This window comes from Lacerta agilis, chromosome 8, assembly GCF_009819535.1.
Source record: "Lacerta agilis isolate rLacAgi1 chromosome 8, rLacAgi1.pri, whole genome shotgun sequence".
Lineage (NCBI taxonomy): Eukaryota > Metazoa > Chordata > Lepidosauria > Squamata > Lacertidae > Lacerta > Lacerta agilis.
In genome coordinates this window covers 36,700,375-36,720,494 of record NC_046319.1, presented here as the reverse complement: position 1 = coordinate 36,720,494, position 20,120 = coordinate 36,700,375, and the positions used below count along the sequence as shown (strand labels likewise).

The 20,120-nt window shown below is 42.4% G+C and overlaps 1 protein-coding gene across 1 annotated transcript; it reads right to left on the bottom strand.

Moving 5' to 3' along the window:
- Positions 1–1,499: 1,499 nt before the first annotated feature.
- CIBAR2 (CBY1 interacting BAR domain containing 2) lies at positions 1,500–19,713 on the bottom strand. The gene is made up of 9 exons (XM_033156936.1): positions 19,540–19,713; positions 16,337–16,571; positions 15,837–15,905; positions 14,528–14,629; positions 10,453–10,458; positions 6,453–6,557; positions 3,966–4,079; positions 2,719–2,820; positions 1,500–2,199 (listed from the first exon to the last, which is right to left on the bottom strand). Exons 1-9 carry the CDS (start codon positions 19,557–19,559, stop codon positions 2,074–2,076), a joined length of 879 nt encoding a protein of 292 aa, XP_033012827.1. The 5' UTR covers positions 19,560–19,713; the 3' UTR covers positions 1,500–2,073.
- Positions 19,714–20,120: the final 407 nt, after the last annotated feature.

Below are 20,120 nucleotides of genomic sequence, written 5' to 3'. Positions count from 1 at the left end.
GGTCTTATTTCCCAGACAAGGTGGGGAAGACCGCAACTTTGATTCAGTCATATAAATGAATAATACCGGTAATGGTAACTGATTGGAATGTTGTGTATGTGTATATTAGGGCCCTGTGTGCTTCATGGCACATCACAGGTTGGTGTTTGCTAAAGACAAAATTAATCTCCTTTTGTCTTGAGAGTGATTCTAAATTACTGCACTATTGACCACAGCATTCCACAGAATGAATGGGCTGGTTTTAATGGCTGTTACGGGGTGGGGGGTGGGGTGTCTTGCTAACAGAGTTTGCTGCTGAGCTTTGAGGGGAAAATAGCTTAAAATCTGCCTTTACCCCAAACTTGGAACAGAAAAAAGGACACTGCTGAGTGGTTGTCTTTGAGTTTGGCCATGTACTGGTAATTTAGTGCACCTCTGGGCTTGTCAGCATTTTGCAGGAGCAATTCAATTGTACACCAGAACTGTAGGTTTGTGCATTTAAAGTGGGTTAAATTGATCTACTGCCCTAGCACCATAAATCCACTTTGGGGTGGGGAGGACTTTTTGCAGTTTGGAAAGTGTCAGGGAAATGCATAGAAAAGTGGGGGATGAAGGAATGATTAACACGAAGCCATTTAAACACCCCACAAGCAACTCAGGATGAATGCTCATGGTCATTTAACAGCCCCACAAACAAATCAGAATGAATGCTCAATGAAGATTGGATATGGTCTAATCTTTGCTTAAGCTTTGTGTAAGCAAATAGGTCTGGAGGGGTCATATTTTGCTAGCATCTCTAGATGTGGAAACCTTCTCTTTTTGAATGCTGTATTGCGGTCCTGATAGAAATTTCCCCCTTTATTGAAACAACAAACTCTGATGTGTTCTACCATATCTAGTTCGGCCCTTATTAACTTTTTCTTTGTTCAAAAAGAAGGTTCAGAAGAAAAACAAGTTACCACAAAAAGAGAGAAAACAACAGTACTCCTTATTCTATCTGAGCTCTCTCTTAATTGCATTGAAAATATATAGCTCTTCTACTGAAACATCTTAAGAATGTGCCCAATAACAGGCAATGATCAGCATCTTCCACCCACTCAATGACACTTAATGGTTCATCTGAGACACTGGCCTCTCTTTAATTCTGACAAATCACTAAATCACAATCCAATGTGGCACATTTTATTTTGCTCAGAGAAAGTACAGTATGTCATCAAGTGTGAATTACAGACCATGGGAAGAGTGAATAAGGATAAATTATCCTTTTTTCCCCAAACACTAAAAATTGGGGAAGGCAAGGTCAGGGAAACTGATTGGAAATGGAAAGTGCACAGCTACCAATTAACCTATGGAATTCACTGTTGCAGGATGTTGTGATGGTCACTATCATATGGAAGATAAACTTGTGGAGGAGAGAGTTTAAACCTGTTTTCTATTTCTACAGATGATACACTACTGATAGCCACAGACTGACTGGCTTGTTCTATATTTGTACATTTGATTAACTCTTAACAGCTAAATTATTTGCTTTGAAATAGCCCAGTGATTTCAGGTGGCAAAAATTCAAAGAAGAAATGGGCTGTCCCTCTTCAAGCAGGGGCAATGCAGTATGGAATGTCCACTCCTGATAATGACACCTGAACTGCAAATGTACTTGTCTGCTGAGCAGTCTATGTACAAATGATGTGTGGGTTTGTGATAATCTTAAATTTCTAGTCCTCCTGAATGAACAGGAAACTTTGCAAGTGGGATTGCACTATGCTCCCATCTTCTGCCCAAGCCATTTAAAAATTGAATGAGAGATTGAAAGTTAATGTTCTATTTTATTTTAAATCTCAAGTTTGAAGAAGGAGTGGTAGGTGTTGATCTGGGTAATCAGCACGGTGACATAAGCATATTGCTGAACTGCAGCTCACATCATCCCTGATCATTGGCTGTGATGGTTGGGGCTGATGGGAGCTTGTAGTACCTGCCAGATGCTGTTGAACTCAGTGTCCATTTCTGATCTAGAGGAAACCTGCATGAAAATGTAAAGCTTAACCAGGGAGTAGAGAAATAAATACAGCACAGCTTCATGAATCAAGATAGTTGGTCTCATGTGGTTCTGCTGGTTACCCTCCGAATCTGGGTGTATTCAGCATCCCTTAAATCTTGCAGCTGGTCTTCAGATTCCTCATCACTCTCCACTAGCTCCAGCTTCTGAAGAGTGCTTTGGATGCTCTGGAAATGGAAAGTCTAAGGATTATTACCGGTATGTGGCAAACAGAGGCATACCTAGGGTCCCTTGCACCCTTGTTAAGGAGCTGATAGGTGATTTTTGCATGGTGTGCCTGTGACCCATGTCAGGGGACTGGGCTGGTAGTAAAACTTTAAACCTCTCTGCCCACTCCACTATCGCCGACTTTTAGAATAAATTATTTTAGCTGCACCAAACTCATGTAGTCTTGTGGGGTGGGGATTCAGGGTCTGGATACAATCCCCCAGTGGTTAGCCACCCCTGGATTATAGTGCCAAGTGATGGCTGCATGTATGCCATTTCCTTAGTAACTACAGATTGTAGACTGAGTCATGTGAGTATCTACCAGCAGTCTGAAGTAGTTTACCACCAGTGTGTTATAGTGGACAGAATGCTGTACAAGCCAAGTTCAATTCACCACTTCCTGTGCAATCTTAACCATGTTTATTCAGCAAAGTAACTGGTTTTGTATTCAAAGCTCACTTATTGCAGTAATAACTCACCTGTGTGGACCATGGGACGGCAGGAGATTGGCTTGTTGTTGTAGTGTCTGGTCTCGCCTCATGGAAGGTTCCAGAAGCAATGTGTATTTTTGCTCTGAAATCCTAGCAAGGCAAGAAATCCTATTTAGGGCAATTATCACACAGCCAAATTTTGTTAGCAGTCCCTACCCAGAGACCTGAAAATGATGCATGTGTGATATAACAAAAGTGCTGCAATGATCAATAGGCATTAGTGATCTGGCCTCTGCCAATACACTGACTAATGGTGTGACTGAGTAACCAAGGTGATATCTGGTCACAGTAAGCTGCTTGGAGCCTGCCTGTTTTGCCTTCCTGGCAAGGAGAACAAATGTAATGCAGCTTTCACCAACCAGGTAACCCCCCCCCCCACTGTTTTGAACTATAATTCCCTCCTGTCATGCTGGCTTTGGTTGATGGGACCAAAACACATGGAGGGCAACAGGCTGGTGAATGCTGCTGCAACGTGTCAGTAACAAGATGGCTGTCACTCCAGTCCTAGGTGATGTGGCCTACTTGCCACTGAGGGGCTAATCCTGTGCACAAAATGAGTGCTGATGGGGCTCCCATGTCTGAATACTCCAGGCATACATGCAATTTATTTTGTTTTTTAATCTTGACATAGGCTGTTTACACACTATGACTATACCTTTGCAAAGCACCGCCCCCAGCACACAAAGCAAAGGATCATGGGAATTGTAGTCTACTCCTTACAAAGCTACAAGTCCCAACATACAAGTCCCAGAATCCCTAACAAATGACAGTTCCTAGAATTCTCTGGCTTGTGGGAATGTGCTTTTAATGTGTTTTAAAAGTACGACATGTGTGTGCAAACTTTCTGTAACATTTTAGCTTTCTGTTTGCCAAAGCTTGAGGAACAAACTTTCAGTCACAAAACCCCAACCTGCAGTCTGAAGAGGTATGTATAGGCCAGGTTCAGGTTTATTTATTTATTTCCCTCAGTGAAAACTAGGGTTCTCCTGCTTCCTTATGACACTGAGCATATTCACAGTGGCGGGGAGGGAGAAGGGTGGGCACTTCTTCTCAGCGAGGCCTGGCAGGTTTGGAGAGGCCTCAGGTCCTCTTCAGAGGGGGCAGGGCCTATGGCATGGCCTCCTAGATTGGCCCTCCTAGATTCGTGTTTTCTAAATCAAAAGATACCTAGCAATTTTTAATTTACTCTGTTATGAGTGAATTTCATTTTTGTATTATTTCACAGATTCAGCTACCTCCAAATCTTTCTCTGCATCATAGCTTTCAAGGGTTTGGAAGGCATTGGAATAGACCTCTAGGGCTTTTGCATGGAAGGTCATCTCAATGGTGACAAAGTCCAAGAAGATCTTCTGTAATGAAAGGAGACAGCACATCTTGACGTTATCCCCAACTTGGTTTGTGAAGCCCCCCCCCCCCCACAAAGTGACCTTGCTGGGTGAGGAATCTTGAGACCTCAACCACAGAAACTGCTGGTTTTCTCTACTTTTGAAAAGGCTGGGGTAAGCCATTTTATAAATGCACTTTCCCCTCCTCTTAAGGCGTTTGAGTCTTGTTGTTTAACAGAAAATTGGAAGTAAACAATAATAATCACAATGGAATAGACACTAATTCTTGCTTAAAGTAGTCATATTCTTTGGGTTGATACAACCACTTCAGAAGTATGGAAGGTAGGGTAAATAAATGGCAAAAGATGTAAGAGCTTCTATCCAGTGCTTTTTAATGGGGGTACTCAAGGGTATGCAGTACTGGCACTGTTTTTCCTTCAGTTGTTAAAAGTATGGCATTTACTGTAAGAACCTCATGGTGAGTACCAGCACCTGGGGAAAAAAGCACTGCTATCCATTTCATGCATTTATTTGCAAGCTTACTGGAACAATCTAATAGATCTAATACTCTCTGGAGAGAATAATGCATATTCCATTTTCAGTTTAGCTTTTCAATTCATTTTCAATTTGTGTAACTTGAACATTGGCAAGATTTAAAACTTCATTTCTGGCAAAGGGGAAAGGTAATTAGCAGCCCACTAATCTTTTGTCTGTGAAAATAACTGAGACTTGATTTTGGTTGCCAAGGTTTTTGGACCCCATGGGCACATTTGAAAATTTGAGAGTGTGTTGTGGGCACCACCCACTCCAGTTGCTTATCTTTTCCCCAGTGCCAGTTTTACCCTCTCCTAGGGAGACAGGAAGTGAGAAAGTGTATGTGTGCACATGCATTGATTCTACTGGATCTGATTTTTACTGAGACTCCTTGGAAAAGTTTATATGCTCTTCCATGGAGTCTGGGTAAAAGTTGGATCAAGCAAACTTAAAATGGATCCTCTTGAATTTGCACTATCAAAGTAAAACATCAAGTTTTACAGTAAAACTCTCAGATAGTGTGTTTACTAGCACTATGGAAACATTTATCTAAGTCACAGATCCTCATAGGTCTCCATGATTTTTTACATAGGATGGCACAGCAAAACCACTAACAATTTACAAAATACATATATAGACAACAAAGGCCCTTGTTAGTTAATTGTGGTTATGAAGGGATCCCTTTTAAATAATTATGAGGATTCATGTTTTTGTGCCACGGCAATGCTGGAAAACATCAGTTCTTTGATTTTTATGGTTTAGTCAGTGGAGACAGATGTGATTTGTTGGTGAATGGGAAGTGTGTGAAAAAAGTATACAGTTTCAAATGAATCCATTTTACTGGATCAAACATGCATGTTTGTGTATGCATGTGTGAACCATTTCTCTGTCTGTCTGTCTGTCTGTCTGTCTGTGACACTCTTTCCTGATTTCTGTGGCACCCCACTTTCTTCCCTCTGGCTGCTTATTTTTCCTCCCTCCACCTATCCCCCAGATCACTTACCTTTCCTTCCAACCCTCTCTTAGTTGCTCTGCTTTCAGGTGCTGACCTGAGCCTTGAAAAGTTCATAGAGCTGTCACACTTTCAACTTTCTCCTTCAGCTCTATATACTGTTCAAGGAGGGAAAGGGGTAACCATACTTGTCACCTTACGTCAAAGGAGGCAATGGGTGTGTCTGTGTTCAGCTCAGGAATTTTGTGGACACGAGGGCAAACCTCTGGTTTGCTATTGGCAACCCCTGGGGATAGATTATAAAATGGGAATGGAAGGCTGTGCCACACTTCTATGTTTTCAAACCTTATTTTGCCAGATCAAAAATTTAATCATACTCAAAACATTGTCATTACCTTTAAACCTGCCTGGGTGATAAAGGTGGTGGTGAAAATCCTATGAACTTTTGAGAAAAGGAGTTGAAAAATTAGGAGGGCTTTTCTGAAAGAAAACCAATTTCCCCCAAATAATCATCTTTATTGCTCCCAACAACTGTGGTACCAACATGATAAAGTTCATCTCTGACTTATGCAGATTTTCCACTAAGTTTGATGAAGATGATGATGATGATGATGATAATGATTTAAAGAAATTAAAAAAATTGTCCAGTAGCACCTTAGAGACCAACTAAGTTTGTTCTGGGTATACCGGTAGCTTTCGTATGCATGCACACTTCTTCAGATACATTTTTTATTTTTTATTTCGACTGCATCAGACCAACACGGCTACCTACCTAAATCTAAGATGATGATGATGATAATAATTTGTTTATACTCCACCCATCTGGTTGGGCTTCCTCCCAAGTATATGGACATAGAATTGCAATCTTAAGCCTCTCATGTTATGATTACCCACTAAGAAGTCCTTATTACCTGAATATCTTTTAGCTTTTGTTTCTGAAACTCATCCATGGTCTCTTCAAGCTGTTGTGTAGTTCGGTTCGCATCAACAGAGGCTTTATGTACTTGAGACTCGGCCTAGGCAAAGACAGGAGTGTAATGTTAAGCTATGAGACTGTGGTTTAAGTATTCTACCTTTTAATCCTGATTGTCTCACTGACAGAGGACCATAAATTTAAAGCACATCCAACAAACATGACTTCCCTCAATCCTGTGAACTATAGTCTTCCCTGAATTCCCAGCACTCTTAACAAACTACAGTTCCTCAGATTCTTTGGCCCCAGGACGTTGCTGCCCCAGTGATGCTGAATCTCATTGTATCTTTTGTTGTAGTTGGTCTTGACAGCTTCCATCAGTTTAGCCAATGTTTTAAATGTGCATTGGATATACTTTAAATGTATTGTGTGATCTGCCCTCCCTGCTAGTGAAACGGGGAATCATGGCCATGTGTTCTGTTGTGGGAATTGCCAAGGAAAAGTTGCTTTCTGCAAACCTTATGGCCATCACTGTTAATAACTTTGAAGCACATTATTATTATTTAAATTTATACCCTAGCCTTCCTCCCAGATGAGCCCAGGGTGGCACTCACTTATTAAGGACGTAAATTAATTCTTCATTTATATGCTCATTGGGTTATGCTTTAGGAAATCCAAAACTTACATTGCTGCACCAAGGTGTGTGAATTTGTGTGATTGCACTGTGAAAGATCCCTCTAGCAGGTAACACTGGAAGGCAGTGAACAGATAAGGGGCTTAGCTTTGCATTGCAGGGAGACGTTGATTTGTAGGGCAAAAGAAAGAAAAAAGAATTAATGCTGAATTGTTTCCAATGTTGGAAAACAAGTTTCGGCCTTATCCTGCGGAACGTACGCCTCCTGTGGAATCTGTTTCCGGAAGCATCTGGTTCAAGTTGCTTCTTGGTAAGATCAGTCCCAACAGATTTTGGTAGCACCAACGCCTCTTTCCCAATTACAGGTAGGTAGCCGTGTTGGTCTGCCATAGTCAAAACAAAATAAAATAAAGAATGGAAGCCAAAGGAACCCGGTGGTCGTGAGTAACTAATTTGACCAGAAACCGAGCTTTTGGAACGATCCGGGGGGAAGGAGAAAGGCAGCCTGCCTTCTTCCCTTCGAGTTAAAGAAGCTAACCAATTTGAGCAACTGCTGCTACAGAACTGTTACAATGTACTTAAAATTGATACATGAGACTGGCAAACTTTTTTCTTGGGAAGTAAATTAGCGGAAAATATCTCCATTTAAAGTTGCGGTATCTGCGCTCCAGTTTAGGAAAATGGCGACGAATAGAGAGGCTGGAGTAGAAATTTGATACCCACTTCCTCCCCCTCTACCAGTATGCTGGGCTTCGTCCTTGAACTGGTACTGAACTCTGGACTAACGGACGAACAGAGGCTCACTGCTTTGAGGGTGGAACTGCTGTACAGGAAAGTCAAAGTCTTGTGTGGGGGTCTGAAAGAGAACCAATTGCCCACAGAGGAGGCTTTTAAAACTTTTAACACTTTGGAAGAAAGTCTTGCCAAAGAGCTGAGAGGGTGTCTGGAAAGATGGAGAGAAATGAGTGAGCTGCTTCGGAGAAGAAACTCGCCTTTTGGGGGTGGCAGTCCCAAGGCGACGGTAAGATTTGTTATATCCAGTCCCCGAGGTGTGAGCTCGGGGGCCAGGGACAGAGAATTATGGTTTTTACAAGAAGAAAAGGAATGCTACAAAGAACCGGAGAAGCTGAGAGACGACGAGATGGACATCCTGGAGCTCGTGGCAAGGAGAGTTTCGGACTGTGCCTGGATCTGTGGACGCTTGGAGAGGGAAGCTACAGGGAAATTCAGTGTTGATGCCACCAGGAGAAGAATAATGGACAGAGGGGGTGTGGGGTGAAACACTAAGTAAAATTTTAAGTAGCCTGTCATGGAATTTTGAAATCGGAGGGTGAATACTGTCAACAATCTTTCTGTTTTATTTTTTGTTTGAATATGAAAGGAGATATTTTGAGTTACTATGTTATTAGCAGCAGTTTAAAGGATAGAAGAGATAGATATGATATAAATGATTGGTGAAGATTTTAATGGAAGAAGAATTATGATGAGATATTACTACGATGATGCATTGTTAGTTAAATGTTGAATATATAATTGTGTGTAACTATATAACTGAATTTGAATTCCAGGAGAAATGGTTATAAAATAGATTAAGGATATGAACTCGAAGGAGAAAGGGCAGGGGAAGTCAATGGTCAAGATATGGAAATAGAAATTTTCTTTTTAAAGAAAAGATGCAACAAGAAAACTTGACACTGTTTGTATTTGTTTTATCAGAGTATTTGTTTTGTATTTGTTTAATTGTAGGTGTGGGTGTGGGTATATGTTGTTATAAGAAAAAGGTCAATAAATTCTTATAAAAAAAAAAAAAACAAAATAAAAAAAAAAATTCCTTCCAGTAGCACCTTAGAGACCAACTAAGTTTGTTCTTGGTATGAGCTTTCGTAGAATAGACGCTGTAGGTTGCTGATGAGCTAAATCAGCTTCCACTCAGCACTGCCTTGCTGTGAGCTGTTAGAACCCTGATGAGTGTTAGATGAAACTAAGCAAAGTAGATTTATGACAAGAAGTGCTATTTAACATACAGTTGTAAACAAGTGGTGTGTGACTTCTGGACCAGCAGAGCAGAGTGAGTCACTCTTGCTTATCAGGAAGGCATTCACTCAGATGAGCGATGCCTGACAGGATAAATGTATCACTTTCCATGGACACTGATGTACATTTATTTGCAAGGTGGTAATTCTGCCAAAGTTTTGCAAGGGCTTAAGTAATTTTTATTCACTCTCTTTTTAAGCGACCTCCCTCCCCTGATTCAAAGAGAATAGAAGCTTGACCTTTGTGTATAAAATATCCTACTGTGAATGCTTTGCAGTTTTGCCGGATTTGGCGGAGCATAATTATAGGGCCTTGTCTCACTGATTGCAGCATAATATAAATATAGGGAAATAATTTGTGTTGCATGGGTCATGAGAATCTGCACATGTCATCCTAAATGCATTTCATTTACTGTTGGAGTACAACTGAAATCTGCTCCACCAATATTTTAAGATTGCAGTGGCATAAATATTTCCGAGTCCTGGCCTATGAGAATTAGTACGACGTCATAGATACCACTGTAAAATAGGATGTCCCTTCAAAATTACTTCAGCAGCCATGAATTCACTAGGGGTCCTTAAGCATGTTTACCACCCTATCTACAATATGGTGCCTACTTTATTAGGCTTTTGTAAAGATTATTGGGGAAATGTACATACACACATGTATGGGGCAGGGAAAAGCTAGTTTTTCAGGTAAGAACCCAACAATGCTTTTTGTTTATTGGAGAGGATTAAAAGTGTGATTTACCATTGTGAAGTCTGAAGCTGTCCAGTGCACTCTGTTATTTCTGGTCAATGTAATTCTGCTTCATGTACGGGCTAGGCCTGAGTCCTTTGAACTGACTGGGTGCATTTCTTGATATGGATGGAGATTCATTTCTCTGTCTTCTGCCATTTGTTGCTGTGCACGATAAGTTGTGAGCAAATGAAGCAGGATCAAGATCCATGCTTTTTGCTGGTGGTGCTGCAGGCATTGAGCTGAGAGTCACAATATATATCTTGTCTGTGAGTCAGTCCCTAATCCCTCTGAAATCAGTGTAACTATTTACAAATACATGTGAAGTCTGAAATGTAAAACTCTGCTCTAGTGTGCTTCTTGAAACAGACGGAAGTCAAGAGCAAATGCTATAGGGTAAGAACTTACCCAGAAGTAGTTCCAGCAGAATGCCATTGCTCAAAATGATGGTGTGAATGCTCTTAATGTTGCACTTGTGGCCAACTTTTCTGGAGCAACTGGGGAATGGTCACTGTGGGTGCCAGTGTTTATACTTATGCCTTCACTTCAACTTGCATGTTAACGTACACACAGTGGTGATCTAATCCCTTACCTGTGACTGAGTATAAGAGTCAAGGGGAAAAAATCAAAAGGGGAGCAAAGAAATAACAGTTTGGGTTGTTGGTGCCTTCTTGTCTGAGCCACTGCTAAAAGAACACAAGAAGAGTCTGGCTGTTGGATCAGGCCAGAGGCTCATCTAGTTCAGCACTTTGTTCTCACAGTAACCAACCAGATACCCCAATGGGAAGCCTGCAGCAGACACTTTCTTCAGTCTTCAAAAAAACCAAACCAGACTGTTCTTAGCAACACACTTGGTTATTCCCAGACTGTTCATCAGATAGGCATTTTGTGACAGAAAGGACAAGACTTTGTGACATGGGACACAGGAGGCAGGTTCCTGAGCAGCATCTCAAGCTAGAGGCTATTGAAGAGGATAAATTTCACATACAGGCAACTCTCCAATTGCATGGGGTTTGCGTTCCTGCCCCACCCCATGTGTTGTTGGAGCGTGCATAAGCCCACATGGTTCCACCTCCGCCATGCCCCTATGTTTGGGCCACTGGGGTGATGAGCATGTGTGCAGTCGTGCGTCAATCTTTACAAGCTAGATATACTTGACTTGCCTGGATACCTGCTGGTCCCTCTTTAAGCCATCATAATACTTGTTATAAAAGTGGTTTCTGGAGTGGTAGTCCTGTTAGCCTGTTGCAGCAAAAGCAGCAGTTACTTATGGCACCCTAAAGACTTCCTGCTTAAGTTTTTAGTCTTTAATGTGCCACAAGGCTCTTTGTTCATGTACAGACAGGTTTTACTAGTGGTTTGTGATGACAGAGGCCCATGTTCAGTTTCAGCACCAGAGGACAGTCAAATCCATTAGTAGATCACAGAAACTGTGGCATTGAGGAGGGGAAGGAAGGGGTATGGGGAGTGAGACAAGTTTGCCACCCTGGGCGGCAAAGTGGCTCGCTACACTGCTGGCTGGATGCGGCCCAATCACCTTCTAAATCTGGCCCGTGGGCAGTCCAGGAATCAGCGTGTTTTTACATGAGTAGAATGTGTCCTTTTATTTAAAATGCATCTCTGGGTTATTTGAGGGGCATAGGAATTCGTTCATTCCCCCCCCCAATATAGTCCAGCCCCCCACAAGGTCTGAGGGACAGTGGACCAGCTCCCTGCTGAAAAAGTTTGCTGACTCCTGTGCTAGAGATAAGCTGAGTGTGTACGTTTGAGAGACAGCCATTGAGCATGCACAGTTTATAGTGCATGCACAGATGACAGCTTTACTGAATAGGAGTTTGGCAGGGTTACAGGCTCAAGGAAACAAATCAGGTAATGTGTATCAAGTGAAGATACTCCTGCTTCCTTTCTGATATATATAGACTATGCTGCCTCTATATTGTACACGTGACACTCTTGGCATGACCCAGGGGATCAGGCATTATAGTTCACATCCATTTTCTGGAAGATCTCTGCTGGCAAGAGACACCTAGTTGGTGTGTTTCTATATAAACTTCTAAAGAGCTCCCTGAAGGGCAGGAGAGGCGAAATGAGTCTAGGAGCTCAACATATGGCAGCTAGTTGGTGCCACTGCAAATATGAGTCATGTAAGGGGTGGAGGGGACATGCAAGCTTCTTTGGGTCTTCCCTTCTTCTGGTGTCAGCCATTCCATCAAGCTGTTATCAGAGAGATGGGAAACAGGGCTATTCCATCAGCTCTTCTGAGACACCAGCACCATTTGGCTCTTTCCTCAACTCTCGCCTGGCAGCTCTGCATTCTATCAAGCTCTATCAGAGGAAGAGATGGGACCCTTTTAAGTCGAATAATGGGATAAAAATGCTTCAAATAAATAAAGAGATTCTGCCAAATGTTCAACAAGCTGCTGGACTCTGCTAAATGGTTGTGGGCCTTGAGTCCATAAGTTTGAGAATTTGGTAATAGGGTGGGAAGGAGGATGCAGTTTAATCTTTTCAAATGTGCAAGATTGTCTCCTGGAAAAAACTGCATTTTGCGCCACACAATTTTCTGTGTGCCTCCTGGAGGGAAAGAGAGAGAGAGAGCTCTTCTACCTCCCTGCAAGATTGCTCCACAGCTGCCTCCAGCATCTCTGTCTTTCCCTTGTTTTATGGCTGCTCTCTCAGCAGTTGAGTTTAGCACAGCAGGGATTAAGAGAATGTCAAGCCTCCTCTCCTCCCCTTGAGAATTTTCCTGAGGATTTTGCTGCTGAGAGCTTTTCCCTTTGGAAGAAAAGGGATAGTTTTTGAAGAAGTTCCTGATTAAAATATCTTTTGCCAAGGGAAGGAGGAAAAAAAGGAGGAAAATCTTTTCTCTTTTTTTTGAGCTGCCTGGATTATGGTGTTTTGCTTCTTTCACCAACACAGGACTTATTTCATGAAATAAGAGGACTCACATTTCTCTCTGATATTTTAAACATACTGATGCTAGGAAGCTATTTGGATATTTAGATTAGAATATCAGATCTTTAAGGAATTAGGTGGCAAATCTGGGCGCCTGGGAATAATGAAGACTAGTGAATTGGGTTTGCTGCAGTGTGCCTGCACTCAGAGAGATCTAAGGCTGCATACACACCATACATTTAAAACACATTTAAAGTACATGGCTTTCCCCAAAGAAACCTGGGAACTCTTGTTTGTTCCTCATAGAGCCAGAATTCTAAGATTTCTTAACAAATGATGGGTGTGTGCGGTGATGGGGGAAGGGTTGTACCTGTGGTGGGAGACACATCATGCTCCTTCTAAGGTTTTCTGTCCACCTTTGGTTCCCACCCTGCACTAAGCTTTCTCCTGTGGCTTCTACAAGCTGACAGCATGGGACAGTGACCACATCCAAGGAAACAGCTTTAACTGGCCTGCTAAACCAGGTGAGGGTAGCCAATGGGTCTCAAATCCTCTGTGAGTTAGAGACTTTTTCCTGCATGCAAGGACAGGCTCCAGCTGATGGAGTGGACGAGACCAATGGTGGGTCCAATGGTCAAGAAGGCAGTTTCTGCACAAGCTGTAGGGGGAAGTGAGGGGCAGAAGGGGCTTGTTAAACTGGGAATGTAGCTCTTCTAGAAGAAGGAAAACTCTGATCCTAAACCTCTGCTTCCTTGTGGGATATCTTCTGGAGAAGAAAAGGCTAAGGAGTAAATCTTACACAAATCCAGACCAGAGTCTCTAAGATGGTTGGATGTCGCCTTGTACGTCTCCTTCCTGCAACTACGGCAGCCAAGCTGGTGTCAAATATATTGCTCTGCTTTCCTTTGGACTACATCAGTGAGGCCAAGAGGGGGGTCTTGTAGTCTGGGCAGCCCAAGACCTCCACACACAGTGCCCAGGCTTGCATCAGAGTGGTCACTTCTGTGCTGCTAGCACAGCGGTTTGAACTGCAGGTCCTCACTGCATGGTCTCTTGAGACAGATGGATGCCAACAACAAAGCAAGGTAACAAATGACAGTTCCCAGGATCCTTTGGGGGAAGTAATGTGCTTTAAAAGTATGATGTGTACATAGCCTAAATCAAAAGGTGCTTGGGGAGAATCTAAGGTGTTGATGCTCTAGCCCTCTTAAGATGGCACTGATTACTCAGTGGTGACAGGCCCTCTGCACATGTGCGGGGGCTTTCTCATCTTTGTGAAGTAAATAAATTCCAGGGCGCAGCCTAGCATAGCAACAGACTCGAGGCACAAATTTTTGCATGCCCTTACTAAAAAGTATGTCCAGGGGTCATGTGTTTTTATCTCCAATTTCATGTTTGCAGCTCTGTGACAAGGAAGTAAGCGGGCAGTGCAGGGTGTGTGTGCTTTCAAAGCCCTATGCTTGTTATCTGAGCATTATTCATACTAATTTCATCTCATCGGGGCCCCAGTTCCCTCTCCAGAGAGCTGATTGTGAGCCTGCAACATTCTATTTTGCTTTTCCTTATTCAAGGAGTGGTTTTCCCTGTGCATGTCTGTTTCCAATAGGTTTCATTGAATTCCACTGCTTTGTGGGACACTCAGAAGGGCTTGTAACTTTGCCTTCCTGATCTAGCTGCATTAAGAAGGCCAGAACTCTGCAGTACTGGGGAGCCAGGACTGCTTTTGCAGGAGTAGGGAAGAGATTGAAGCAGCAACATGCTGACAAGGATACAATCATCTGTCGGTCGGATGGTGACTTCTGTCGGATCTTCTCCAACTTCTCTAGCTGCTTTATTTCATTGTTTCGGGCATTGTTGAATTTCTTAATCTCGGCCTGTTTAATGTAGCAAAATACAACAATTTTATTAGTATGTTTTAAAATTTAAAAAGCCCTCACATTATAAAATATCAGAGCATTGTTCAAAAAAGCAAAACTAAGTATAAAATATACAACAAAAATAATACAGTTAACAGTTCAACACCAGAGAATGCTCAGTTGACCATAATTAAAAATTTCATTCAGATAAAGCTTAGGGAAATATAAGGTCTTAAGTATGCATCCGAAAGAACTGATTGTGGGAGCTTGTCTCATCTCATGTGATAATGTATTTCATGTTAAATAGGCCACAACTCTGGAAAATGTCTGTTTCCAATAGGTTTCATTGAATTCCACTGCTTTGTGGGACACTCAGAAGGGCTTGTAACTTTGCCTTCCTGATCTAGCTGCATTAAGAAGGCCAGAACTCTGCAGTACTGGGGAGCCAGGACTGCTTTTGCAGGAGTAGGGAAGAGATTGAAGCAGCAACATGCTGACAAGGATACAATCATCTGTCGGTCGGATGGTGACTTCTGTCGGATCTTCTCAAAATACAACAATTTTATTAGTATGTTTTAAAATTTAAAAAGCCCTCACATTATAAAATATCAGAGCATTGTTCAAAAAAGCAAAACTAAGTATAAAATATACAACAAAAATAATACAGTTAACAGTTCAACACCAGAGAATGCTCAGTTGACCATAATTAAAAATTTCATTCAGATAAAGCTTAGGGAAATATAAGGTCTTAAGTATGCATCCGAAAGAACTGATTGTGGGAGCTTGTCTCATCTCATGTGATAATGTATTTCATGTTAAATAGGCCACAACTCTGGAAACTACAATTTCTGGACAGAAGGCAAATATAGGAGTCATTGGTACCACCAGGGGTGGTTCTGTGTCATAGGGTGTAAGGAGTGAGATATTGTCTAAAGTAGCTATCTCTCAATTTGTTTAGGGCTTTGTAAACAAGTAGACACCTTGAAGCTTACTTGGTAGCTTATGGCAGCCAGTGCAGCTTCTTCAACAAAGGTGTAACATGTTAGTGACTGTTAGCTCCCGGTAGCAACCTCACAGCAGCATTTACCAGTCAAAGCTAATAGAAGCAGTTTCCTATGTTCCTATACCTGCTTCTGCATGAGCTTGTGTCCCAGTTTAGAAAGTCGTTGCAATTCCACAGTGAACTTGGTGTAGGGTTGTCTTTTAAAATAAATTATTTGCTTACCCTAGTTTGCTTGATGAGCATCCCATACATCTTCAGAGGTGCAATAACCTTCACCTCCAGTCTCTCCACCTAATGGAAAAAGCAGGACAAGCATAAGGAAATGCACGTTTGAAGCATTGCTACATTGACAACCATGGTGCACATTTAGGGGTTTTTTCATTTGTTTTTGTTATGTTATGTATTTTTATGCTGTATATCACCTTGTGTTGTTCACATGAAGGGTGGTATATAAATTAATAATAATAACAACAAAAACAATAATAGACAGGTTGCACCTGTTTGATCCCTGCCAGTTATGCAGTTAAAGAAAACACAGTTCTGTCGCTTAAGGTAAAATAAAACACAAGTCATCCAGAGGATGTCTGTGTTTGTCTGTTGTAGCAAAGAGTCTTTAAGGTCCTACAAGAATCTTTTCTCTGATCTTGCCACAGAATGGATATTATTCTTACTCCACGCACACCCATTGCTGTGGATTTAGGTTGTCAAGGTCAGCTTTTTACCTCTGCCTGCCTGTAATCCTGCACCTTTGCCAGTTCCTCAGCAAAGTTTTTCACAGTCGTCCGCAGCTCAGGATTCTCTGTGTTTCCATAGTCAATGAGCTGCTTGACCAGCAGGTCTGACTTGTCTCGAACCTTTGCAGTCTTGCGTGTGTAAGCAGCCATCAGAATGCAGAATTTCCCAAAATATTTCTCTGCATTGGTGACTATATTCTCCATTATCTTCACTTGGGTGTCTCTGGAAAAGGGAAACAAGTTCCTGCTTTTTTATTTATTTAAGGCTATGCACACAATTACCCTGTTTACTTCATCTTCAATGTGCTCCCACTGCTAGGTGATGTGCATCAGGTGAAAATGTCACCACTCCCACTCTGGTGTGCACAGCAAGTGCAAATGAGACTTAAAGTGCAGTGTGGGAAAATGAAATTGTTGTGCTGTAAGCTGTAGATATTGTGTTTCTCTTCTCCCTTCATTTTTTCTTCTTCTGGTAATGTCGAGGACTACACCCTCTCACATTTACCTACCCATGTGCAGAGATTATTATTTGCAGCAGGCCTTCTTCAGGTGCTCTCCACTCTCAGGTGAGTTGAGTAGCAGCCATAGCAGGCAAATACCTTTTTGTGTTGTGGTATCATATCTATGGACTTTTTTTCCAAGGGAGAGGCTTGTTTGGCACTGACACATCTTTTTCACACAGCAATATTTAAAAAAAATAAAAATTCCCAGGCCTCTTTTTTAAAAAAATGTTTCCTTCTGTTGATTTCCTAGTTCTAGTTCTAGGTTTGTTGTCTTCTATCCCTCTTCTAACATGACACAAATAATCTAAGTAGGTGAGGTTTTCCTCAGCACTGCAGCTGCATGCCGGATTTTGGGCTGCAGTTAGAGCTGCAAAAGCAGGGGGGGCATTGAAGTAGATTAGAGGTAAGTTCCTCCTGCTCTGACCTTTTATTCCTAAATACTTCTCCCCTAGACATTCTTTCTCTCCTCCACTTCCCCACTCCGCTATCATTCTTCCAAAGGTCTCAGGAAGGCTGACTGGCTTTAATTGAAGAACTTCTGTAAAGCATCTATTCAGTCTACCATTGGTGGATCTTTGTCATCAGGGCAAATGATTCCAGATACTGCAGAATTTACCAAAAGCAGTACTTGCTGCTGGTGTACAAGTGTTGCATGAAAGATTTGGGGAAGAGTCATAGTAAAGTGGGTAGAGCATCTGCTTGGCATGCAGAAGGTTTCAGGTTCAATCCCTGGCATCTCCAGGTAGTACATCAAGGTACCACTGTCTGAAACCCTAGACATCTGCTACCAGTCACTATAGACAACACTGAGCTACATGAACTGTTGATCTGACAGTAAATGGCAGCTTCCTGTCTTCCCCTGTACAAGCTGACCTCTCCTGTACATTCATAGCTACCTCTTCTGATGTGTGTCTTCCTGTGCCTTCCATATGCTTAGCTACTCCATGTTTCCTTAGCTACCTCCCCTCTTCCAAGCATGCTTGGCTACTTCCTCTGGTACATATTTTCCTATGCCCCCTGTGCTTACAGCCAGGGCTGTCTTAAAGGGATCGGCCGCCGTGGCGCAACGATCCCTTGGCGCCCCCGGCGGGCCGCCTCTCCGCCCACCTCCCTCCCACACTGACCGCCCCTCGGGAGGGGGGGTGGGCAAGCGGGAGATGAGGGGTGTGGCGCTGGAGTGGCGCGGGGCTTTGCACACCCTTCCCAGCGCTCCAGCTGGGGCTCTGGAGGGTGGCCAGCTTGCCGGTATGCCGGTGGGCTCGCGGTGGTGCCCCTGGGGGGCCCGGCGCCCTGGCGCACCGCGCCACCCAGCCCCTATGACAAGACGGCCCTGCTTACAGCCTTGTGCAAATTAATTGAAACAAAGCATGTTTTCTATCTTACTCGTAATCCTGTATTCAAAACAAACATGAAAAGTCAGTTGATCATTACGGTGTTGGAAGCCTGCAGCCACTAGAAGGAATGATGTGCTCGCCACAATATATTGAGGTTCTATGAAAGAGAGTTATCCCAGAGCTGGAAAAGAGGTATCCTGACGGTACTGGGATGTTGCAGCAGGACCTAGCCCCCTGTCACACATTGAAAGTGGTGAAGAAATTCATGACAGAGCAGCAATACAGGTACTTGATTGGCCAGGGAATTCCCCGGACGTAAATCCCATTGAGAATTTGTGGGCTTTATGCAAAATTCGCCTGCGTGCTGTAGACTGTATGACTATGGAGAAGCTCATTCAGGCGCTGATTCAAGTGTGGTACAGGGATCTGAAAATCAGCAGTGACTGTTCAAAACTAGTAGACTCCATGCCAAACCATGTTCAAATGCTGCTTAAAAATAGCGGAGGTCATATTTATTACTAATGTACGTATATGTGAGTTTTATACATGTATATGTGAGTTTTGTACAATAAAATACATTGTTTGTTTCAATTAATTTGCACAAGGGTGTAGTTACTACCATCCACGAACCTGTAGCTACCTCTCTGATGTATATCTTCCTATCCCAGTGCATACTTAGCTATACTTCTCATACATATTTCATATGCTTGTTTACATATCGTCTTGGGTCATTGTGCCTACATAGCTTATCTCCTCCCCCCGCCATATAAGCTTATCTCTCCCATACATATTTACCTAAGCCTTGTACGTTATCTCATGTTTATCTTCTTATATCCCTCATACTTACCAATCTATGTCTCCACTGTGCATGTCTTGCTGGTGGAGGGGAGTGCTTTGCATTTTTTTCTAGGCCCTCTACCTTTCTTCTTAATCAGCCTCAACAATCTTTTCTACACTCTTGCTTTTCTTCATATACCCCTGAACATGATTATTTCCCCTCTTTCTGTGAAATTAAGCCAAAGTACAACAGCAGCATTGGCTTACATTCATACCTTGCAACTGTTGCTTGTCCTATTCATCCCTTTTCTGTTACCTCCCTCTTTGTCAAAAATTAGCTTGTAATCTTGGGGCCAAGGCTTGTCTTTCTGATTTATGTTTTTCTGTATTGTGTCATATGTGCTGTTCTTGCTGCTGTGTTAATAATAATGCTGATGTTAATCATAAAAACTCCAGTCAGTGCCACCCATGCCACCCTGACTCATCATTTCCTGAATGTTCTGCACCTCAAAGAGCAGGTTTAAAATCAGTCTGCAAATGGGAACATTTCTAAAAAGAGCAAGCTAGTCTTTCTTACCGAGAGAGGATGATATTCATGTTTGCAGGAATCAGCTGGTCTTCAGAATATTTACAGCAATAACAGGGCTCTAGTGGAATTGAAGGAGCAGCTGTACCAGGCTCTGCTCAGGTGGCACTCCAGGCCTAGTTGGTATAGTAACTCCACCAACAAAGGCATTGCCCAGGGGAAGAGGATGGGTGATGGTTTCCAAGGGTAACTGTTTCTTGGAGCAGGGTTATTTCTGGAGCCCAGCCCAGCTGAGTATTTGTTTAAACTAACGTGCTCAACGTAACACTGCCTAGGGAATCAAATTACTTGTTTGTTTGGTTCCATTATTTTCATTTGCTTTATTAATTATGGCAAATATTGTTCTGGTTTGGTTCTGATTCAGGGTACTTAGCAGTTCAGATGAGACTTTTTACAAATAATGAGATTATCAGGGAAATGAATGGTTTGGACCAGGTTTCCATGCATGGTTGGATTAGTTCTATAATTCAGTTGGATTTGTTTCATAAACCCACTAAAATGTATTTGTTTGTGTTTTTAAATATATACCCTGCTTTTCTTCAGAGAAACCCCAAACAGTAGCAGAATAGCAG